The following is a 25,748-nucleotide window of genomic DNA, read 5'->3' as shown; positions in this document are numbered from 1 at the left end:
AATTCTGACAATTTTAGCAACATCAGCACCATTTTAAATGATTTCAGGCTGCTCCTTTTTAAAATGGGTTAATATATGAGACTTTTATTCCTAGAGACTTTGGCATTTAAGTATTACAATAATGAGACTTATTTATATCAAATTTCAAAATAAATAATAAATGTTTAATAAATTAATCTGAACTCTAAGTTCCAGTTTAATTAACTAGTATGTGATACCCATTGTAATTGGGAAGAAAAAATAGAAACATCATGTGATAGGGGAGGTAGGAGAAGGGAAAGCAGGGATAAATGGTAATGGAAGGAGACTTGACTTGGGGTGGAAAATACACAATACAATATACAGGTGATGTACTTTAGAATTGTATACCTGAAACCTATAATTTTATTAACCAATGCCACCCCAATAAATTCAATAAAAAAATAAATATCATGTGGCTCAAAAGAAGTCAACCAGAAGAAGGTCACTTCTCACAACTAGGGTACGTTAGAGGTGAAACAAGCTTTTGAGATTACCTAGGTCTTTTTTTTTTAACAGTTAAAACTGTCATTCAAAAAATTTGTGAAGTCAATCTCTTAATTCTTTCCATTATGTATAAGATATAACTGTTTATGAGAATACCATTAAGTTGGTTTCTGCCCATTAGGACTTTATAAACTTAATTTACTTAGCATAGTATTCAACCAGCAAAGGTACATATATACGCACCACGTGATAGTCTATTTTTATGAATATATCGTACATATGTTTGTGTCCTAAAAAGCTAAGGCTATAATGGAGTAATGGAGGTTGGTTGTTTGGTTACCTATATATCTATCTATTAATTATTATTTTTAAAAAATCTTGATTGTTGAGAATATTACAGATGTTCCCCCTTTTTTTCCTGGTTTTTTTTTTTTTTTTTTTGGCTGTATGTAACCATGTAACCAGTCACAGAAACTAAACAGGAATTAAGAAATTCCATTAGGACCTGAAACCTAGTATACATCACACGTTTTGTTATGCCAATGAGTCAACAACTATAGATTAAAGACTGTAAATTATCATTGAGAGGCACCAGTACTATGAGAAGGAGTTTTGTAAAGTGTTAAAACTGTATTTTCCCAACTAGTCACTTGAATCACAAAAGATTATAGTAAGTTTAAAAGAATTAAACAGTAATACAAGTTACACTATTTTATTTTGGATAAAACTGAGTTATTTGTGCACATGTAAAATGTGCATTTTATGTTACAACTCTCCATATATGTGAAATTCTTAGTTTGTTTATGTTGTTTTTAATCAACATCAGAATATAAAGTTCCTTTAAGTCTTTAAGGTAGACCTTACCTGACAAATATTTCACTTTTGCTATTAGGAAGACAGCTTGCAGGAGACCTGGCACAGTCCTTACTATAGCCTCCAGGACTGAGGTGCACCGTTTAAGAAGTGGAGAAAGAGGTTGGCCAGGACTTGCAGGCTAAACAAAACAAATTAGCAGGTCATTTTATAAGTTTATAATGGAATTTAGCTAAAAATAAGCACTTATTAATTATAATGTGAATACCAAAACCATTATACTTTTCTAAAATTTTTCTTATTCTATTTATTGTCCAATATCTTTTTTTAAATATATATTTTATTGATTTTTTACAGAGAAGGGAGAGGGATAGAGAGTTAGAAACATCGACGAGAGAGATCCATCAGCTGCCTCCTGCACGCCCCCTACTGGGGATGTGCCGGCAACCAAGGTACATGCCCTTGACCGGAATCAAACCTGGGACCCTTCAGTCCGCAGGCCGACACTCTATCCACTGAGCCAAACCAGTTCGGCAACTGTCCAATATCTTTGCTATGACTAGATGAATACTAATTTATTTTCCTGAGACCTATGGAGAGACTATATAATAATGGCTTTGTTCAGACAAATAATTATTAATAATACAATTACTCATTCAATAACATATGAAAGGTACATATCTGTTCAAAGGCAAAATAACCAAGAGGTAGTGTTTCTTGTTGGAATTAAGAGTCAAGGCCATGTGAGTTCTAATTTTAAACCTTACCTGTGATTTATTCAATTCAATAATTCACACTACCCCTGAGAGTAATGTATGGTCAGTTTTTAGAGGATTCAGATTGTGTTTTCTGGTAGAATCAGAAGGTAGAACACACTCATGTGTACTCCACCAAATGATCATATTTTCATATTCCCTCTTTTCTGCCTAGCATGTTATAGGCCCTCAACCTTTTTTCATTTTTATTAATAATGAATATTGTAACTAAAGAAGTACTAAGCCATTTGCTTATTCTTTCAATGGCTGCCTATTCAACCAATCTTTATTCAGTGGTTATCCACTCACAACTTAGAATGTGGTCTCAGAATCTAAATATCAAATATTCTCCCTGCTTTGCCCTATTACTGTTGTTTCCTTTACTTAAAGGATGGCCCTCCACATCGCCCCTTATATCCCACACGTATAAATTCTTAACTGGAGTATGGCCTCTTAACTGACCATCACTCCTACAACAAGCGATTGTTACTGACAAAAAGTGTCCCATTTTCTCACTATGTTGAAGCACACAAAAATGTGTGCTCAAAAACATTTTCAGAATATGACCGCAGATGGTTAGAATACTTTAACTTCTTGAAATTCCTATAGCACTTGTAATCTATGAAATAAAATTTAGCATTTTATATCATAACATTTCTACAGTAGTTTCATATTTAGTTTTGCCTCTTTTATAGGACGAAGGGTCTTTAGGTCTTGAATATCAGAGTTTTACACTTCTTCACACAGTAATGAATACAGAATAAATTTCTTAAAGCATATTTTTTCAGCACAACTGGAAATAATGAAAGTATAGGTGATATGGTGAGGTTCTGATAATGTTCTTTGCCACTTGCTAAGAATTAGTTATTGAGAATAAGCATTGTTTTCACTATAGTTTCAGAATGAATCAGAAAAAAACCCCAAGCAGGACTTTTGTGGATAATCTCTAAGATAACAACTATTTGATTTTAAAAAAAAAAGTATATATAAAAGGGCCAAAGAAGTAGGGACAGAGCTAGAGAGACAAGTCTGCCTTTCTGATATTTCCCCATGAAAACAGCATTATAAATGCTAATTAGATTCTATCATGCTGATAGAAGTTATTATGAAAAAATAGGATGTCTGTGGACTAGGGAGCCAACTACCACTTAATTATTTCTTACTCCACCTACAGTTTACTCCAGCACAGCTGCTAGAAATATCCTTTAAAAATGTTGAATATGGCCATGCCAGAAACCTTCTCATGGATTCCCACTGTACTCAGAACTGAAGCCAAAGAAGTTACAAACAGAACTGAAGTCAGAGTTGTTACAGCTGGTCTCCTGTGCTATGACTTCTTTCTGACAACTCCTCTCCTCCTCATCTATCCCAGCCATACTCGCCTTCTTGTGTCCCTCTGGGCCACTGAACAACTATTCCCTTTGTCTGAAACACTCTATACCAAATTTCCACATGACCCTTTCAAGTTTTTGTTCAAATTTTACCATCTTAATAAGGCCTATCCAGATCATGTTAACTAAAATCACTCCTCCCTACCCTGTTATTTTCTTCTGTGATCTTTTAAAATACTATATAACCTATTGATTCTATTAGCTGTCTTCTCCTAATAGTACACATGCCTCAAGAGATCAAGGGTTGTAGTCCGCTTTTAAACCACTATTTCCCTAGCTCTGAACAGAGTGCTGGATGCCCTGCAACCATTTGTTGAATGAATTCTGAATATTGCATGAGTATTGAGAAGTGCATTAGACTTCTAAGATCATGACTGGGGAGATGAGATCAATCCCATGTGTGATTCTAGAGGGGATACTTAAAAAAAATAGATTATGAAAGTGTGGAAAAGGAAGTGACAATCAATAAAAAGCAGCATGGGTTCCCCAAGGAAAGTTCATTATTCTCATTTCCTTGTTAAACAACCCTGGTTGTTTAACAAGCCGTAGATCAGGGAAAATGCTAAGAACTACGCTTTTAGCAATGAAGATAGTGCCCATCATGATGTCCCGGTGTTGCTTTATGAGCTGAGTATAATTAAGCCATCCATCCACTTACTGTCTATAACAAATAAGCGTGAGTAATGGATCCATGCTAATTTGTAATAAACTCTCTGGTAATAAATCGGAGGGTTCCATCCTCAGTTCTACTCAGAGCTATTTAAGGCAGATGATGGGTGACAATAAGATCCATACAAAATAGATGATATTCAGGATTTAGAAGGCTATATCATCTTGAATTATGGAATGAATCATGGAGATAAAATTTCACAGGGATAAATGTGGAGTCCTATACTGGGGTCCAAAGTTACAGTGAGTAGAGGATCTAATGACTGTTACATGATTCACAAAAAGAAACCTGGGTGGAAATCCAGAATTGGGAGGAAAAGGATCTAATCCAGGTCTTGCAGTCCAAATCCATATGTGGGAATAGTGGGCATAATGAGAGGCACTGACAAAATAAAGGAATCCTCTAACTCACAACTAGGGTTCTCAAACTTGTCATAAAAAAATAAATGACTAGCATCAACTGCAAGGAACAACATTTCGAGAACAGGCTTAATTGGCACTCAAACCAAGGTTCCCAGCTTCGGGTCCAAGATGGTGGAGTAGGAAGATCCTAAGCTCACCTCCTCTCATTGATATCAACTATGTATAGAACAGCTATCTCTGAAAACAATCAACAGACTAGCAGAACAGATTCTCTACAACTACAGATATAAAGAAAAAGCCACACTGAGACAGGTAGGAGGGGGCAGAGAGACTCAGTCTAGTCAGGATCCACTCTACCCCCTACACCCTATGCAGTGACCCACGAGTTGGAGAGATATCCCTCTGAAGAACAAGGGGTCTGAGCCCCAGCCTGGGCACCTGCACCAACAAGAGGAGCCCCCATAATATCTGGCGTTAGAAATCAACAGGGCTTACATTTGGGAAAGCCAAAGGGCTGTAGGAAACTAAGGTGGCACACTTTCCGAGTCCAAGTGAAGAGGGAACAGTTTGAAAAGCATCTGAGTCATACATGAAGGTGATATACTGACTAATTTTAAGGTGTGTGCTGAACAGAGAGCTGTTGGAACTTTTTCCAGGGACAGAACATGGTGGGCACAATTTTTTCCCCTTTCTTATTTTCCTTTCCTCTAGCTGGTCTGATACTGGCAGGCACCCTTTCTGACATTCTCTATTAACTTTGTTAACATTTCATTCCACCCTGGCATTTACCTAAGGACCCACCACTGGCATCCCTCCAATGCGGCTCTTACTCTGCCACACCCAGTGGGCAGCCTCAGTTGGCACCAGCACACAGCAGTGTGCCTGCAACAGCTGAGGCTGGGCCAGAGGCCAGTCTCACCTGCCAGTGTGTCCTTAGCAGCTGTAGCCCAACCACAACAAGAAGCCACAGTAGTCCAGACAGGGAATACCTCTGGAGCATCTGGTTCTAGTGACTAGGGGGCATTCCATCACTAGGCCCCACAGAACACCTTCTAAATAAGGCCACTTTTACAAAACCAGGGGATTTAGCTGATCTACCAAATACATAAGAAACAAACAGGCAAACTGAGGAGACAAAAGAATATGTTACAAACAAATAAACAAACAAACAAAAGAAGAAAAAGAACAAAACAAAAGCAAACTGTCTACTAAATAAAGAGTTCAAAGTAATAGTCATAAAAATGCTCATCAAACTCTGCAGACAAGTGGAGAACTTCTATAAAGATATAAAACTGTAAAAAAGAACCAATAAAACTGAATAATATAAATAAAATATATATTATTTATTTAATATATAAATAAAAAAAAACACTAGAGGAAACAGCAGATTAGATGACAAAGGAGGATAGATCAGCAATCCGAAAGACAGGGTAGTGAAAATCACCCAACTGGAAGATATTTTAAAAAGTTAAAAGAATGAGGATAGCATAAAGGATAAGAGACCTCTGGGACAACATCAAGTATACTAACATTCCTAACATAGGAGTTCCAGAAGGAAAAGAGAGAGAAAGGGACAGAAAACCTATTTGAAGAAATAATGGCTGAAAAATTCCCTAACCTGGTGAAGGAAATAGACATCCAATTCCAAGAAGCACAGTGATGAATTCAAAGAGATCCGCACCAAAACACATCATAATTAAAATGTTAAAAGTTAAAGAGAGAATCTTAAAACAGCAAGAGAAAACAACTAGTTATGTACAAGGGAATACCCATAAGACTATCAGCTGATTTTTCAACAGAAACTTTGCAGGCCAAAAGGGAGTAGCAGGATACATTAATACGATGAAAGGGAAAACCTACAACCAAGAATACTCTATCCCGGCAAGGTTATCATTCAGAATTGTGGAAGAGCTAAAGAATTTCCAGACAAGCAAAAGCTAAAGGAGTTCATTACTACTAAACTGGCATTACAAGAAATGTTAAAGGGAACTCTTTAAATGGAAAAGAAAAAGCCAAAAATGCATACACACACATAAAAAATCTCACTAGTAAAGGCAAATATATAATAAAGGTGGTTCTTAATAGTTATAGGGGACTTAAGCCCACTTCCATCAATGGATAGATCATTTAGATAAAATAAAAAAGGAAAGGCCCTAACCGGTTTGGCTCAGGGGATAAAGCATCGGCCTGCGGACTGAAAGGTCCCAGGTTCAATTCCGGTCAAGGGCATGTACCTTGGCTGCGGGCACATCCCCAGTGGGAGGTGTGCAGGAGGCAGCTGATGGATGTTTCTCTCTCATTGATGTTTCTACCTCTCTATCCCTCTCCCTTCCTCTCTGTAAAAAATCAATAAAATATATTTAAAAAAATCGAAAAGGAAATATTGGCCTTAGGTGACAGACTAGACGGACTTAATAGGTGTGCACAAAACATTCTATCCCTAAACAGAATATCGCATTCTTTTTTTTTTCTTTTGAGAGAGAGAGAGAGAGAGAGAGAGAGAGAGAGAGAGAGAGAGAGAGAGAAAGGGAGGAGAGACATAGAGAGAAACATCGATGTGAGAGAGACATCAATTAGTTGTCTCCCACTTGAAGCCTGACCGAGGCCTGGGATCAAGCCTGAACCCGAAGTACATGCCCTTGACCAGAATCAAACGTGGGACCCTTCAGTCTGCTGGCTGATGCTCTATCCACTGAGCCAAACTGGCTAGACAGAATGTGTGTTCTTTTAAAGTGCACATTCTCCATGATAGAACATATTAGGTCACAAAGCTTAAGAACACTGAAATCATGTCAGGTAACTTTTCCAACCAAAACAGAATAAAAATAAAAACGAATTATAAGAGAAAAAATGGAGAGAACAGTCCAAAGTTAGTAGAAGAAGAAAAAACAATAAAGACCATAGCAGAAGTAAATGAAATGGAAGTTGGAAGCCTCACTCTCCCTTATTTCAAACTATACTACAAAGCTGTTATGATAAAAACATGTATGATACTGGCACAAAAAGAGAAACATAGGCCAATGGAACAGAATAAAGAGCCTAGAAATAAACCCACACATATATAATCAATTAAATTTACAACAAAGGAGGCAAGAATATACAATGAGTAAACGTCTTCAGTAAGCACAAGGAGATATATCAGAAAAGATATTGCTACAGGAAATGGTTGACATTTTACTGCTTGTTTTCTTCTAGGATTTTTAGTTTCAAGCCTTACATTTAAGTCTTGCATCCATTATGAGTTTATGCTTGTATATGGTGTAAAAAGGTGGTCGTTTTATTTTTTTTTCACATATCTGTCCAATTTTCCCAATACTATTTATTGAATAGATGGTGTTTACCTCATTGTATATTCTTGCCTCCTTTGTCAAATATTAATGACCATATAGGTGTGGTTTATTTTTAGGCTCTCTGTTCTGTTCCATTGATCTATATGGCTGTTTTTATGCCAGAACTCTGCTGTTTTGATTACTATGGCCTTGTAGTATAGTTTGATGTCAGGTAGTATGGGCAGAGGACCTGAAAAGACAATTCTCTCAAGAGGTCATACAGATAGCCAGCCAATAGACATATGAACAGATGCTCAATATCACTAATAATTATGGATATACAAATTAAAACCACAATGAGATATCACCTGATACCTGAAAGAATGGCAATCATTAGTAAATCAACAACAAGTGTTGGCAAGGATGTGGAGAAAAGGGAACCCTAGTGCACTATTGGTGGAAATGCAGACTGGTGCAGCCTCTATGGAAAACAGTACGGAGTTTCCTCAAAAAATTAAAAATGGAACTGCCTTATGACCCAGTGAATATACTTCTGAGACTATATCAGAACTCAAAACTCTGATTTGAAAGAATATATGCTCCCTATGTTCATTGCAGCACTATTTACAATAGCCAAGATTTGCAAGGAGCCCAAGTGCCCATCAGTAGATAGTAGGTAAAAAAAGCTATGTTACAGTTACACAATGGAATACTATTCAGTCATAAAAAAGAGAAGGAAATCTTACCCCTTACAACAGCATGGATGGACCTGGAATAAGCCAGTCAGCGAAAGACAAATACCATATGATTTCACTTATACAGACTCACAGATACAGACACGGACTCACAGATACAGATATGGACTCACAGATACAGACACAGACTCACAGATACGGAGAACAAACTGACAGCTTCCGGAGGTGGTATTAGAGTGCCAGGTGAAATAGATGAGGGATTAAGGAAAAAACACACACACAAAACTCAGACACAGACATTGGTATTGTGATTACCAGACGGAAAGGGGGCTGAGGGAGGCAGAAGAGGGGAAAGGGGGGCTCAACATGACAGGAGACTTGACTTTGGGCAGTGAACACACAATACAATATGCAGATGATGTGTCAATTGTACACCTGAAACCTAGATAATTTTATTAACCAATGTGATCGCAATAAATTTAATAGTCACCCTCTATCCCCCCACAAAGTCCCCAAATTACTTACTTGCAATGGACAGTAATTCAGATATTCTGTAATGATTTCTAGCAAGAAATCAGGATTTAACTTCTCAAAATACTGTATGCCAAAAGGTAAATCTTGTAATTGTGAAAAATGAGTGTCCAAGGCATCATTTAACAAGTTAATAACTTCTTCTTGTCGTTTATTTTTCTTTATAGCAAGAATTGCTTGTAAATAAATTAATTCCTGAAAAATCAGTAGTTTTTATAAATCACTCCATTCAGTTATAAAGGCGTTTCTTTCTATTTAGATTTCAAATTTACAGGAAGTGCTCTTGATGTTAAATATTTATTCATACTTAAGTTTTAGCTTAGATTTTTAGAATCTTATGGGAGACTACTTAAAGTCTAATTTTTCATGGAGTTAAATTCATAAATGAAGTTACATATTAAAATTGGTGTATATTACTCCTTTAAAGCTATTACTAAATAAGACAATTTAAAATTTCATGTTTTATAAATAGTAGCTGGGACCTAATATCTAATAAAATAAAATACCGTACCGCATATTTTCCAAAAGACTGCTGAATTTCACTAAGGAATTCTAGCTGCTGATCTGCTTCCTGTAATTGCCCTTCTATTAACTGACATCGGATACATCCTAAAACCAAACAGAACAGAAACAGAGTTTGCATATCTGGTTTTAGGCATGCAAACTTTAAGCTAATACCAACAACATTAATAAAACACGGATTTCCCCACCAATAATACATGAAAATTTTATATTAAAAAAAAAAAGGTGAAAGAAAATGGGTGGCTTGGTACTCACATAAAATCTGTTATGATGGAATTCATAATATACTAGTATAGTAACTATCCCATAAAAACCTACTCTCTCAAGATATTAATTATGAAATAAAAAATTTATTTTTAAAGATATATGATTTTTTTTTCTGTTGGGGATAGTGGAGAATTGTTTAATTTTAGAAAATCACAAAACATTTTTAATGGCAGGTATGAAAATGCATCTCAATGAAGAACATTTATTGAAATAGCGGTCATACCAATCACTGCAGTGATACTAGTTTCTTCAAGATTTATGGCAATCTGATACCACTTCCATGCTTCCTTAACTTTTTCTTGTAAAAGCATTAGGTATCCAAGTTCTGTAGCATATTCTGATTGCTGAGGGGTTAAGCTGAAAGCTCTTTCTAGTAATGTTTGAATTTTTTCAAGAATGAGTTGATTACGTCCACACTAAAAAGAAGAAAAGATTTAGTTGGACTAGAACACTTCTTTTCAGTCAAAAGGATTGTTTTTCTAAACATACATATATGTCACTTATATTTTGCAGAAGCAAAATGCAAAGAAACAATGATTTAATAACAAAGAAAAATAAAACTTCTCTATTTACTATCTAGGCAGAACAGCAAGAAACAGTTTATATCCTCTGAGAACTTATATATCCTAAGTAGTGTTTTTAAAAACAGCTACCTTGAAAAGTAAACTCCTAATGATCTTGCCATACAAACATATTCTAGACCTCTTTTCAAACTGTGGTACGGTTGTTTTACAAAGTAGACAATAAAGTTATTGCTTTAAGTTTGCATATACATTTTTAATGGAAAAAAAAATGTAGGGCTTTCCCCCTAAAGACAAGGGTGGCAGCACTGAGACTATTTTAAAAGATTATGCCTTAGAATCTTCATTTTAAAAAGCTTCAAAAATATTTCAAGAAATGGCAATGTTGCTAGAGTAAGTATGTAACACTTGAAGACATCTTTTACGAGTATAATACTAAACTGTTTGAATTTTTGTAAACTAATCAGGTATCTGGCAACAGGCAAATAAAAAGGATAAATATACCCTCCTTAACTTAAACTTTTGTAATAGCAGAATTTGTTTTTCTCTAAACTTCACACAATCTGACAATCTTTGTTTGTAAATGAGAAAATTCAGTTTATTTATGTCACTTAACAACACCCTTGATTTTTTCTTTCAACTTTATATTTACTAATTATTTTACTTACTCATGTGTGCCTTTTTCCTAGCTTAATTAACTTTTTAATCCACTCATTTCAGGTATTGATTTCAAGATTCTACTGATTTTTTTAATCCATTCCTGATTACCTTTTTAAAATTGTGTACTTATAATGTGAACATTTCTTTAATATTATAAAAAAAAAGTAAGATACTAGCCATTTCCCCTACCAAAATAGTCTATTACACACATTAAAACATTTTTCAAATATTTTAAAAATACAAAACAAAGAACATTCCTACTCATAAATCCTATGCACTTATTTCCTTTGCCTGAAAGGCACTTCCCTCTCTTTAAAGGTTCAAAAAATGCCACTTGCTCCATGAAGCCTCCATGATGGCTTTTACAGTCGGAGCCCACATCTCCTCTGGACGGCCCTTCTTAGGGATATGTCACATGTTTATATACACATCATATTCTCACTCTAGGCCATATGCTCTTTGGTGCCTCAGCCTTGGTGACTTATTTTTTCTCTCCAGCTGCAGATAACAGAGCTATGGTACATAGTGGACCCTCTTACAGTTCTGCTGAAGGCAATGGTAATCTTATAAAAAAGTTGAGCATTCTGTGGTTCCATAGCATCCAATGCATTTTCCAAGTTTTCCAGTGTGGTTGCAGCCTAAAACAAAAGTACCCAGTATAATTTTAAAATAAACTAAGAAATAAAGAACACAATATATGACATATAGACTAATAAATACTATTATTGTTTAAAAAGATATTTGCTTTTACTAATTCCTCCCTCTTCCAATAAAATCTTATATGTTGCAAGATGTATTAAAACTTCTTTTAGCCGGGACCAGTTTGGCTCAGTGGATAGAGCGTCGGCCTGTGGACTCAAAGGTCCCAGGTTCGATTCCGGTCAAGGGCATGTACCTTGGTTGCGGGCACATCCCCAGTCGGGGGTGTGCAGGAGGCGGCTGATCGATGTTTCTCTGTCATCGATGTTTCTAACTCTCTATCTCTCTCCTTTCCTCTCTGTGAAAAATCAATAAAATATATGAAAAAAAAAAACACAAAAAAAACTTCTTTTAGCCCTGACCAGTTTGGCTCAGTGGCTAGAGCGTCGGCCTGTGGACTGAATTGTCCCAGGTTCGATTCCGGTCAAGGGCATGTACCTTGGTTGCAGGCACATCCCCAGTAAGGGGGCAGCTGATCCATGTTTCTCTCTCGTGGATGTTTCTAACTCTCTATCCCTCTCCCTTCCTCTCTGTAAAAAATCAATAAAATATATATTTTTTAAAAAAACTTCTTTTAAAAAGCTCAATAATTAATTATCAATAAAGAACAGAGTTTTAGAATGTATTTTTTTAATATTTGTTACTGAATAGGAACCTTTGGGTAGATAAAGATACCTATAATATTCAATTAACTGTACATGCCAAGCTCCCTCTAAAATAATGAATCCATGACACAAATGAGATATGAATAACAACATATTTACAAACACTAATGTTATATAAGATCAGCCCTTGGATTACATATATAGCCTGGTTTATATTTAAAATGATCTAGAATAGAAAAATCACTAAGATACTTAGTATAAATAATTTCAATGCCCGGAATATTTACCGAATAGTTGCCTCTACTAAAATTCTTTTAATATTTACTAAAGTACCTATTAGGCCCTGTCATATTAACTAATTTAACCAAACTCAACACAATCCAAATCTACTACTTTTTATAATACTATTTACTTAAGACTGGATGATGATATTCTGTAATCTAGTATATAGTCAATATGCTCTCTACTAGAGAAACATGTTACCTTACTGTAAGGTCCAATGGGATTTTATCCCAAGCCCATGTAACCTATCCAAACTTAAATAAAATTTAAAAATATTATAAATTATATTTTTTCTATGTACTGTTCCATACCCAGTATCACCAGTTACATTAATCAAACATATTATTGCATGGGAGTTTTATATAGAAAAACCACATATACCATAATTAATGATCAAAGGAATTTTCAGTGTTAATGTTGACTACATACTGTTTTTACTTTACTAGCTGAATTAAGAAGCTCACCTCTTTGTTAAAGTGTATTTTCAAGAATCAACGATAAACTACAGTGACATACATTCTAAAAGAGTACTTCCTGTATTATTAATACAGGAAACTTCATTAGCACAATGCAACTTACCTTCTCTATATCCCCCTCCCTACACAAATAGTAAAGAGCCAGCATTCTTAGTGCTTCTACATTTTGTTTGTCTTGAAGCATTAACCTGCGGAAAAACATTTTGTCAAAATAAACTTACATATGTTCGCAACCTGGCACCCTGCTCCCTCCCACCTTTCTGCTGGGACTTCACTCCTAGTCATATTACTCCTTCCCATTCCTTAAACATAGGACACATACTCTGGCCTCAAGGTGTTCGCACTTGCTTTTCCTTCCTGCAAAGTTTTCCCCGGATATCCGCATTGCTTATTTCCTTTGCTCAAATGCCACCATCTCAGTGAGACCTTCCCTGGTCATTCCCATAAAATCCACTCCCTCACCCCCACTCCCCATTTCACTTTCCAGCTGTGGCTTTATCTTTTCCCCATAGCACTTAAACTTTCAAACATACTACTACAAAATTTCTTATTTGTTCTGTTTAGCATATGGTTCCTCTCATTTGAATATAAGCTTCATGAGGACAGGGGTATTTGTTTGCAAAAAAATAAAAAAGTCTGCCTTAGAACAGCTAGTCAGATATGTATGTAAACCAATCAATTCAGCTTTAAACAATGCAATACTAAACTTTTCAATTCTGTATTTTTGGAAAAAATCAAATTTAAAAAATCCTAAGATAAAAAATTATGTGCAGATTTTATTTTTTCTCAAAATTAAAACGAGATCCAAAGGTTGGGGTGGGTGTCACCTTTTTGTACTTTACCTCTGCACAATCTCAATCGCCTGGTCCCAATCTTGCAAGGCCAGTTGTAGTTTCATTTTCTGTACTAAAGCAGGGAGGAAACTCGGAAAGTTCACAATTACTTGGTTCATAGTCTCCAAAGCACCTAAATAATTCTGGCGCATCTCAAGGCATTGTGCCTAATGGGAGAAAAAAGAAGTGGCATCAAAACTGTGATCATATATACCAAGGTTCTCCCAACAGTTATCCTGAAGTCGGGAGAAAACTAGTGTTTAGCATTTTTTATATTTTTGTTCTCTGACCTTTCCGTAAGGAAGTGATCACTTTTATAATAAGAAAAAAATAGTTTTTATCAAAACAAAAGTTTAAAACATCACAGAAGAATAAAAGTTTTAAATTCCACTTTTAAATACTTGAGAAATACAATTAATGTTAAAAATGTTTTTAGAAACACCATAAAATAATGTTTCCTTTTAGAATAAAATATTTCCTGTGTATTCACAAGCAGCAACTAAAACTAAGATATTTTGTACCTTCAAAAAATATTTTCAAGATAAAGAAGATAAGATTTTAAAGAATAAGCAAAATAACAGCAAAGAAAATCATCAACAAAATGAAAAGACAACCTACTGAATGGAAGAACATATTTGCCAATGAAACATCTGATAAGGGGTTAATGTCCAAAATTTATAAAGAGCCCATACAACTAAACACCAAAAAAGCAATCAAATAAAAAAATGGGCAAAGGACCTAAATACGTAGACACTTTTCCAAAGAGGACAAAGAGATGGGCAATAGACAGATGAAAAGACGCTCAACTTTACTAATCATCAGAGAAATGCAAATTAAAATTACAATGAGATATCACCTCACAACTGTCAGAATGGTTATCATCAATAAATCAACAGACAAGTGTTGGGGAGGATGTGGAGAAAAGCGAACCCTCTTGCACTGTTGGTAGGAATGCAGATTGGTGCAACCATTGTGGAAAATCGTATGGAAGTTTCTCAAAAACTTAAATATGGAACTGCCTTATGAGGCAGCAATTTCATTTCCGGATATATATCTGAAAAAACCCAAAACCCTACAGTGGACCCTCGGTTCTAGAACTTAATTTGTTCCGGAAGGTTGTTTGAGAAGCAATTTGGTTGAAAACTGAATCATTTTTTCCCCACTAAAAATATTCACAGCATAATTTCCTGAGATGTTAACAACACGAGGTATAATGGTAAACTGACTCATACTCACACATTCTCTCCTTTGTTTGTCACCTGAGAGATGCCTGACTAATTCTATAAGAATCAGCATGAAAAAGTTGTTGGGTCAAGATCCGAATTGCGGAAAAACGGGAGATATTCGAGAACTAAGGTTTGACTATAATTCAAAGGAATATATGCACCTGTATGTTCACTGCAGAGTTACTTATCTATAGCCAAGATATTGAAGTAATCCAAGTGCCCATCAACAAACAAGTGGATAAAAAAGTTGTGGTTTATACATACAATGGAATATTACTTGGCCATAAAAATGAATGGAATCTGCCCAGACCGGTTTGGCTCAGTGGACAGAGTGTCGGCCTGCAACTGAAGTGTCCCGGGTATCCCCAATATCTAGAGTGATATCTCACATATATTAGACAGGGTGTAAATGTTTGGTGAATAAATAACATAGGAACCACAACCATCAACACCAATAACAAAAAAAACAATTAAAACTGACCTAGGATTGAAGAATTTGGCAGGGAACACATTTCTCTAGTTTACTGATCATTGTCCTATATAAACATAAGTCCCTTCTACAATTGAGAGTTGATAAAAGTAACATGAAAATTATTTTTGATGCACTTAGTTTTGTTGGGTTTCAACTATATTATGAATAAATTTTAAAACATGATTTTTTTACCTAACTCCAACTCACCTTACCCAGCAGAGCAAAAATATCATTTCCATTTTGTAATCCCTCTTCAAAAGATCTTAGTGCTCTCTTAGTATAAGGTTCTTTTCCTCTTGTTATATCAAGCCATGCTCTCAAGATCTGTCCCTGTAAAATGAAAAATTCTAATCATACTTCCATTTCTTTGGGGGGAAAAATGGGTAAAAGAAGTAAACCTAATGTCTTTTCTTTTTGGTAATTAATAACAAAAATCACTCTATTAAATAATATTATGAACAATAAAACTGTGCAGTAAAAATACTTTCTAACTGTTGCCGGTCTAGAGTATGGGAAAGTATTAAGAATTTCAGCCTTACTACTCTGCTCAATATTAATATGAAGAAGCTTATCAAAAAGTCCATTAATGCTAAATAATCAATATTCTTATCTGGGATTTTGCCAGCAAATTGTTATTAATAACAGTTAAATATGTAATTTGAGACATAAATAAGAATTTGTGACCTCTTTTTGAGCAATCAGACTAAATGAACTAAGATGGAAAAACAGGCTTCACATACATTAAAAATTAAGATAATGTGGCAATGTTTTCTTTAATATATGACTAGTCCAGTGAGTTTCAAATGCAAGCATATATGGTCCAAGAAATTACAAACTGAAGACGTCATGGATGTTTACCTTCAGAAATGTTAGTGAGCCAATGGGTTGCAAGATTTATAGTGTTGAAAAGAAGATAGACATAGGTCGAATATTTTTCTTTTTAATTTCAAACAAAAAATTATGAAATCTGCTCTTCTATCAGATGTATAGTCCATGGCTGGTGTGGGTAAATGGTTAGGTTAGAGCTGGGGTAGCAAACCCTTTCTCTGCCAAGGGTCATTTGAATATTTATAGCATCATTATCCGGACATACAAAGTTACCAACTTAAAAATTAGCCCTCTATATTTGGCCAAAGATTTAATTAATTCACTCCTAATGCCTTGGCAGGGCCAGGCCAAATGATTTTGCAGGCCATATAAGGCCCAAGAGCTGGATGTTCCCCACCACTGGGTTAGAGCATCAGCCCCTGCACCGAAGGGTCTCAGGTTGAATTCCCAGTCAAGGGCATGTATCTGGGTTGCAGGTTCGATACCTGGCTGTGGTAACCAATCAATGTCTCTCTCACATAGGTGTTTTTCTCTGTTTCTGTCTATGTCTCTCTCTCTACTCCTCTCTTTCCCCCTACCCATCCTTCCACTCTTTCTAAAAATCAATGGAAAAATATCCTCTGGTGAGGATTAACACAACAAATTATAGGTTACTTCATAAACTTATAAATCTTTAACTGAGATTATATTTAGCTCTCTGTATTTCACCTGAAAAGACAGCTAATACTACTCAAACAGTGCTATTTCTACTCACTTGATCAGTGTGCTTATTTGAATTGTTTCAACTACTATCTCTGGGTGGATAACTCCCAAGCTTTACTTGCAGTCCAGTACCTCTTTTAACATTTTCTTTTTCCAACAGCTCATCTACTATCTCTATTCCACTGTTCTCCAGAGCCTGGAACATAGCATGTCTTCAGCTAAACACATCTCTCTCTAAGATTACCTTCTTAATTCAACATAGTTTCCATTTATGTTAACTGGTCTCTGAATTGTCCAGGCTTAAAACCTCAGAGATATCTTCAGTATCTTCCCCTCTTATTTACAATCAGTTGACAAGCCTTGTGGATATTTAATAATTCTCAACTTTGTACCCCCTCTACAGTATTTTAGTATCGGCCCTCAAAGTCTTCGGCCAGAAAGCAGTACCCTTTTGGCTGCATTCTAGTTTCCCCCCAGGTCAGTCCACCCTATACAGCATGTTAAACTAATCTTCTGAATCTGTACTCTAATAACATCGCTGAAGTGATTAAGAACCATTGATGGTCTTTCAATGCCTATTGAATGAGATACAAATACTGTATCTCACTGTCAAGATCCTTCAATTTGCCCCAACCCACATCTCCACATTTTTCTTCCATCCTCTTCATCTATGTACCCCATGTTCCCATCAAATATGAAGAGTCTCACTGTACCCAGAACCGATATGTCTCCTTGTTTTTCTCATTTCCATCTATTACTTCCCACCTTGGGAGTATCTACTTCCCTTTTCCATAATCTTTGCCTATGGAAACTATCCATCTTTCAGTTTTAGTTCAAATGCTACTGCAAGAAATTCTTTCTCATTCTAATACTTACCGATGTTATCTTTCCTCAAGTACCTAAAATAGTGCCTAGCACAAAGCAAGCAAGCAATGAATGTCAACTATCATTTTCCTGCACTCTTTAATCACACCTCTCTCAACATATTGGCTGGGTATATGACCTATGACAACTGCTACATGATCCATTCAGGACAGTAAAGCTTATGAATTCCTTGTCTTTGTATTATTAACAGTGCAAACAATGGTGCCTTGTACCTACAGAAGTTCAACAAGGAGAGTGGGAGGGAAGGAAGGAAAGGAATAAAGAAAGAAGGGAACCAGGGAGAGATCATTTCAAGAGTTAATAAACAGCATAAAAATAAACCACCTTTGAGAACCACAACTTTACAAAATAATAAAATATTAAAGTAAAGCTATTATTTATAAAGTGAGAATAGAGTGAGCAATAACAAAGAATTAAACAGCAGTTACCGCTGAATATATAAACAATATGTTTCCTTTAATGTCACTATTTCACAACAAGAAAACCAGCTACCTCTTTACTACCATCTGACATTTTGATCATTCTGTCAATGTACTCTCTCGCTTTCTCGTGACGACCAATGTGCCATAAAAATAAGCCTGCATGGTACAAAGCTCTCGGTTCTGCTCCTTTACGTAGCTCCTTCACTTTGGCATCTGATTCCAAAATAGCTTCTCTATCTGGAATGGAAAAAGAAGACATAAATGAAAGTTAAATTTTAGACCAAGTACTTATAATAGGTCAGATGATTAACAGGGGAGACAATTAAGTTCTCTCTATAGCAGAACTGTCAAATAGAAATAAAATGCAATCCACATATGTAACTTAAAATTTTCTAGTAGCCACATTAACGAGGCAAAAAGAAACAAGTAAAATTAGTTTGTCCAGTATATCCAAATTATTTCACCTGTAATTTGATAAGAAAACCATTGAGATTCTTTGTTTTCTTCTTACTGAATCTTTAAAATGTGGTATATATTTTTTACACATCTCTCAGTAAGTTCCTAAATTTTATCCAGAAATACTTAATTTGCACTTTGATTTCATAAAATTTATGAAAAAGTATATTCATTTACTCATTGTTCTAAACCAGTGATGGCGAAACTATGACACGCGTGTCAGAGGTGACACGTGAACTCATTTTTTTGGTTGATTTTTCTTTGTTAAATGGCATTTAAATATATAAAATAAATATCAAAAATATAAGTCTTTGTTTTACTATGGTTGCAAATATCAGAAAATTTCTATATGTGACACGGCACCAGAGTTAAGTTAGGGTTTTTCAAAATGCTGACACTCCGAGCTCAAAAGGTTCGCCATCACTGTTCTAAACATAACTTCTAATAGCTGAATCAAGTTTAAAACTTAAAAGTAATTAGAACTCAATTAAAAATTTGGTTAACCTGTGGTTAATGATCAGGGTAATGTAAGTTCTAAAGTTTACATCATCCCCAAGATATAAAGGCTATAAATGCAACTTTTAAAATAAGAATTGAAAAATTAGCAATGATTCTAAAATGATGTAATTATTAGAGGCAAACCAGGACTTGTATCTAAATTACCCAATTCCCTAAATCCATTTCTAAAATATATCAACATGGGCGGCTACTGTCACAGGCCAGTGAAAGGTAGTATAATGGTTGTTCCTTACATAGGTTAATAACTGCCTGACTGCTCCCTTAAATAGTCTACTTCTAACAACTCTAATCATTACTATCAAACCTATCATATATGAGTATGTGCTTAGGACACAAATGTCAATTAGATCCAAATCCTGGATCAAAGCAGAGCAGGAGCAGTTATACAATAAGGAAGAAGGAAATGTCCAAGTTGAGGGCAGTGATTCTAACAGCCTCTACCTTTCTGAAAATGGCTTCCAAGGAAAGAAAAGTGACCCTTCCTTTTAGTCCAATGACAGAATTTAAATTGAAGTGTGGAATCACCAAGGTACCACTTCATGACTTTCGGAAATACAATCATTTTCGGTGGGCTACAGCTTGCTTGGCAAGAAGACTCCTTCTGCCTGCCGCCCACCTCCCTTCAGAAATGTTTGTTAAAGAACCACGATACAGAGACAGAAAAGAACTCATCCGGCAGGAGCAGGAGCTGTAGTCTTCTGCCCAGATTCCCATCAGGTCCCCAACGAGGCATCAGTTAGCTGGGACACCACCTGCACAAAGTTAGCTCTTGCCCCATCGCAGCTCAAGTTCTTATTGCATCACAGCCCTTTTATATTCAGGACTTACGTCAGAACTCAGGAAGAATGTACAGGAACAATCCAGGCCTTTCCTAGGCACTACTGACAAACCTCTGGGCCCCTCCTGGGCTCACGCCTACTCAGCATCACATATGGTGAAAAGTAGAGTCAGTACTCAAGTGTCCCTCGGCAATATTTCTGCCTCCATCTTTTTAGTGTCCCGAAAATCACACTTACCAACAGAATCAATACTGTTGGGAATAATCAATTAAATGAAAACTTGATTCTAGGAAGAAAATATTTTGCACTAATTTTTTTAAAGGCTTATTGACTACAGCTCTCCTATGAAACTTCTCTGCTCCAGCTTAGAACTCCTGCTGGGGCATAGAGAAAGGGGATCCACAGAAGAGTTGAATCCTGAACCAATTCTATGTGTTTGCCCATGGATTTCTCCTGTCTGACAAATATGCTTTATCCTGAAATCCTGCCTATCTTTCAAAGATCCAGATTAAGTTCCTATCTTTCACGAAGCTTTCCCAGGCTACTCCTATGGATTAATAGTACATACTATTTTCCATTAATTCGGGATTAATTTGTTTTACTTATCATTTTATTTAATAGCAACATTAGAATTTAATCTTGGTGTTTTTAAAAAATCTTTATCATTGAAAGTATTACCTATGTCCCCTTTCTCCCCCCATTAGTCCCTTACCCTTAATATTGGTGGTTTTTACATTTTCTCTTTTCAACTAGATCATATAAGATGTTATGGATCACAACTTATATGTATAATATTAAATAAATAAATATATAAAGACAGTTCACAGAATTTGAATTGCTGGTTTTGCATAAAGTTTTTCTATAATATTGTCCAAACTATTACTTAATAAAAATTTACTGAATATCTTCCAAGGATTAGCCCTCTTGGGGACATAAAGGTCTTTAAGAAGCTTAAGATATGGCAGAAGAAATACACTGTATAAAGCTATATATTTGAACATAACTGGTTATAAAGTTGGCTGTTGCAGAGCAATTTATGTACATACCTGTTTGGGGCTATTCTTTTTGTTTGTTTGCTTAACAACTGCTAATATATGTTCACCTTTATGTTAACTCAAACAACTCCTATGTACAAATGAAAATTCTTCCAAAGGATATAAGAATATGAAAGAAATGTAAGATACATATGTCTTCTGCTTGATGAACTTACAATCTTGTCGGGATAAGACATACATGATATAAAAGTACCTATAGATAATATGTAATACAGTATGATCAGACTAAATGCTATGGTAATTGAGAAAAAACAAAATAAATTGAGTAGGAAAAATTGTCCTACTATACCTGGATTAGGACTCATTTTATGGGCGTATATCAGTGCAAGCAGAGAACAAAGTGATACATCTGGTTTATTTTTAAGAGTCTCAAATTCTCGAAGAGCTTCTTGAGTTTTACCTGAAAGTCAAAATTATGATGTGAAAAATTATTCTTAGTGCAAAACAAGAATTCAATGCAGCACGGTTAATAATTTGCACATACCTTCCATTAATGTACCATAGGCATGATAAAATCTGAAGACGGGGTCATTACCATACTTCTTAATTCCTTCACTGGCAACAAGCAACACGTGATGGAAATACCTCTCTTGACAATAGTAATTAATCAAAGTCTAAAAGGAAATAAGAAGTAAATGTTACAAGGAGATTCTGGTGTCCTGAGATATCGAAGCAGATAATAATCTAAAATCTTGAATAATCTAAAACTTGTTAAAGCATAGCACTCAATACGAAGAAATACAGAACACAATGAACACAAAATTATTTAAATGTCTTGGTGTTTTCTAGTAATTTCAATCCTTTCTTCTAAATTGTTAAGCGAATGTTCTCTGGAACTTTTACTTTGCCTCCCTCCTGCTCTCGTCTCTGCCTTGGCTATATTTCTTGAAAGTCTGATCCATACTCCGTCTCCAAGCCCCCCCCAGCACATCTCAATAAAATGCAGTTTTCCCCCAGTGCCCCCTCCTAGAGGGGAAATGATCTCTTAGTTTCCCAACACTAAGGATACTTTTAATATCATTTTACTTGACTTCTGTCCAGCAGTTAGTATCACTAAGAATCTAACTCTCTGGAAAGGCAGTGGCATGGTATTGTAAAAAGGACTTGGCTGCCCTGGCTGCCCCGGCCTGTGTGGCTCAGCATTTGAGCATCCACCCAGGAACCAATAGGCCTCTGGTTCCATTCCTGGTCAGGACACATGCCCAAGCTGCGAGCTCCATCCCCAGTAGAGGGCGTGCAGGAGGCAGACAACTGAGGATGTTTCACTCTCATCAATGTTTTTCTCTCTGTATCCCTTCTCCCTTCTCTCTCTCTAAAAATAAATAAAGGGGTGTGGGGGGGAGGGAGGACATGGCTTAAAGACAAAAAGACCTGGTTTCAAATTTCTGGTCCATCTTATAGCTCCTGAGTTTGCTCACTTGTAAAATGCTGTTAGTTGTTTACAGGTCATTGTGAAGATTAATTAAGATATCATACTGTAAAAATCCTATTTGGAAAAAAAAGTTCCTCCTACCCCTATATGCTGATGAAATAAAACACCATGTGTCCAGCTAAGACCTCTCATGTAAGTTCCAGATTCATCCTTCCATTTGCCCCACTGCTCAAGCCAGATGTGGAGTCATGGAATCCTCCCTTCCCTTTTGCCCAGTCCCCTACGTAAGCAGTCATTAGGTTCTTCTGTTTCTATAGCCTAATCCCCACCCTCCATACCCATTACCACTACCTTGGTTCAGGTTAGGTTGTTCGGTCCAACAATTACTGACCACCCATCTGCTAGTTAGTGTCAGGCACTAGGCAAGGTACTGTGAATGTGAAGATGAGTAAGACATGGCAGCTCCTGCCCAGAAATGCTTACATTTTTAAAATAAGACTAGAATCTAAGAAAACGGAAATACGATGTACTAAATACAAGAAAAGTTGCTTTGAGGATATAGGAGAATGAGGATTGGGTGTGGGTAGCAGGGAAAAGTAAAATTAAGAGAAAGATTCTTGGAGAGGACTTCAGAGCTGATTCTTGATTTGCAAACTCCTACTCCCCCTCCACACATAAACACACTCTTCCTATGCCCCTCTCATGATTTGTGAGGAAGGTACAGGAGCTAGCGAGGCAGAGGCACTGCAGCTATACAGTAATGAAACATAGGGATGGGTGGGATGCAGAGGACTAATGGTCATTCCATAATTTAGAGAAAGGATTGGCAAACTATGGCTCATGGCCCTACCTAGCCTATGCTTGTTTTCTATGGCCAGCAAGGTAAGAATGGTTTGTACGTTTTCAAATTGTTAAGAAAAGAGAAGAAAAATACCTCATAGCATATATGAAATTCAAATTTCTGGATTCGTAAATAAGAATTTATTGGAACAAAGCCATGGTTTGCCATTCCCTGTTCTAGAACCTTAAGTAAGACAGGGATTACTGGATGACTAAATTGGAGAGGCAGGTAGGGTCAAGAAGTGTCTTATATTAAGTTGATCCTCTAGTCCAGCGAGCCACAAAATACCGACTTCTGCGCATGGGCCACGAAGTTTCAATTGCACTGTACATGCGCGCCCGCACGTGGTATTTTGTGGAAGAGCCACACTCAAGGGGCCACAGAGCCGCATGTGGCTTGCCAGCTGCAGTTTGCCGACCACTGCTCTAGTCTAAGTGATGAGGAACACATAACAGTTTTTAGCATGAAAAGTGTTTTTATTAAACAATTCCTTTTGGGTGGTAGTACAAAGGATACATTTCAAGTGATGACAAAAATTTAAGGGGTGGGGAGTAGGCTTCACAGGAAGATACAATAATGTAAAAATTTCGGCAAAATATCGACACTACAGCATCCCCTACCACTGCCCAACTGTCCTGCATCCACCTACCACCATCCAAAGCGGCACCCATTTTATTTACCTGTTTACGGTCTAACGTCTCTTGGTCAAATGTAAAATCCGAGATTGAGAGGGTTTTATCTAATTTTATTATTGCAGGGCTTATAGCGAATAGTGCCAGACACAAGAGGCATTCAATATATCTAGTGCATTAATTTAAATAAGGTTTTCTCCAGCACCAGCCATACAATGTGTGGAGGCAGGGACTACTCCATTCTGCTCATCACCATCTCCAGCACCTAGTGGACACACTGTGTGCGCCCTTCATCACCATCTGCTGGACGAAGGATTTGGTGCACAAAGGTACAGAGAGCACCGTCATCCTAAAAGCAACTTCTTTTCAAGTCTCATGTCTTTGTTTTCACATAATTTATTTTTTTAAGCAAATTGAATACTGTCTTTTTTCTTCTTTTTTTAAAAAAATTTTATTTTTTTGATTTTTTACAGAGAGGAAGGGAGAGGGATAGAGAGTTAGAAACATCGATCAGCTGCCTCCTGCACATCTCCTACTGGGGATGTGCCCACAACCAAGGTACATGCCCTTGACCGGAATCCAACCTGGGACCTTTGAGTCCGCAGGCCGACGCTCCATCCACTGAGCCAAACCCGTTAGGGCTTCACATAATTTCTTAAGTGGACTGTCCGTCAGCCTCTGCTGAGCCGATGAATCAGTGATACACAGAGAAGACCATCCCCCTAGAATAGAGCCTCCTCCATTTTCCAAGCTCTGCCTCCTACTGTTTCCATCTCATCTTCCCGCGCTCCTTTCGGGGAGCGGACACTAGTTGGCTGGAAGTTACTAAAATCTCACCGGGAGGCGCCGGAGGTGTCATGTGGGGGCCGAGGCTTCCGAGCAAACAGGGCACCAAAGTAAACGCGCACCCAGCAGACAGGCGGGCCAGGCAATCCGGGGAGCCGCGCGCGGGGGAGGCCGCCCGGACCTCGAGCTCCCAAAGCAGCGCTTGGGAGGTGGACCGGGCGACCGAGCGCCGGGCCGCCCGCCAGGCTGGGCGCGGGCACCGCTGGTACCAACGCCCAGCGCAGACGGCCGCGCTCTCCCCACGCCCCGCTCCCGATCCTCCCCAGATGCACCCCACGTCCAGGCTCCGCCCGCTCACCTTCAGCCCCTGCGCGTCCATGGCGCTCCCGAGGCCGGGCCGCGGGCCTCCGGGGAGAACAGGGGTCCGCGCGCCGCAGCGAGGCCCAGACCCGGCTCGCGCTCCCGGGCCCGGGGGCGGGGCTAGAGGGCGCGGCTAGAGGGCGGGGCGAGGCGGGGTCACGCCGCCATTGGCTGCCGCGGGGAGGGCGGTCCGCGCTGCAGGGATTGCAGGGAGGAGGCGGGACCGGGGCCGCCACCCGCGGGGACGATGCGCGTGGAGGAGGGGGCGCCGCGGATGCGGGGGGAAGACCAAGGAGGCCCCACCGGAGGCGGCCCGAGGGGACAGTGGGTGGCGGGCCCGCGGACCTGAAATTAAGGGAGAAAGAAAGTAGGGAGGACGCCCAACCAACTGACCTCTAAAAATCAACAAAAAATGTTTTAAAAAAAGAAAGAAAAGAAAATAGGGGAGGAAGAAGGAAAACGGGCAAGTCGGTGTCTCATCTGTGGTCATAGGGAAGGACACCATTTTCGGCAAGCTCGTGCCGAGGCCGGTTCCAGCGACGCGGCTACCGAAAGGCCCCAGCAGCTTAGGGGGAAACCCTGTACGTGTCACGGTGG

At 37.6% G+C, this 25,748-nt stretch overlaps 1 protein-coding gene across 5 annotated transcripts in view; it reads right to left on the bottom strand.

Moving 5' to 3' along the window:
• TTC21B (tetratricopeptide repeat domain 21B) overlaps positions 1 to 25,259 on the bottom strand; it is a 65,698-nt gene extending 40,439 nt beyond the window's left edge. For 4 of the 5 annotated variants that reach the window (XM_036320162.1, XM_036320165.1, XM_036320163.1 and 1 more), the window contains exons 1-12: positions 25,150 to 25,259; positions 21,645 to 21,774; positions 21,450 to 21,560; positions 18,422 to 18,588; positions 15,722 to 15,844; positions 13,826 to 13,983; positions 13,087 to 13,171; positions 11,461 to 11,559; positions 9,964 to 10,156; positions 9,463 to 9,560; positions 8,946 to 9,146; positions 1,330 to 1,459 (exon numbers count right to left, since the gene is read on the bottom strand). In XM_036320162.1, the coding sequence (XP_036176055.1) occupies positions 1,330 to 1,459; positions 8,946 to 9,146; positions 9,463 to 9,560; positions 9,964 to 10,156; positions 11,461 to 11,559; positions 13,087 to 13,171; positions 13,826 to 13,983; positions 15,722 to 15,844; positions 18,422 to 18,588; positions 21,450 to 21,560; positions 21,645 to 21,774; positions 25,150 to 25,170 (1,516 nt within the window). In that variant the 5' untranslated portion in view covers positions 25,171 to 25,259. The remainder of the gene's footprint in view (positions 1 to 1,329; positions 1,460 to 8,945; positions 9,147 to 9,462; positions 9,561 to 9,963; positions 10,157 to 11,460; positions 11,560 to 13,086; positions 13,172 to 13,825; positions 13,984 to 15,721; positions 15,845 to 18,421; positions 18,589 to 21,449; positions 21,561 to 21,644; positions 21,775 to 25,149) is intronic. The other variant, XM_036320164.1, reaches the window with a different exon arrangement.
• Positions 25,260 to 25,748: the final 489 nt, after the last annotated feature.

This window comes from Myotis myotis, unplaced genomic scaffold (genome assembly GCF_014108235.1).
Source record: "Myotis myotis isolate mMyoMyo1 unplaced genomic scaffold, mMyoMyo1.p scaffold_m19_p_8, whole genome shotgun sequence".
Lineage (NCBI taxonomy): Eukaryota > Metazoa > Chordata > Mammalia > Chiroptera > Vespertilionidae > Myotis > Myotis myotis.
This window is presented reverse-complemented; position numbering and strand designations above follow the sequence as displayed.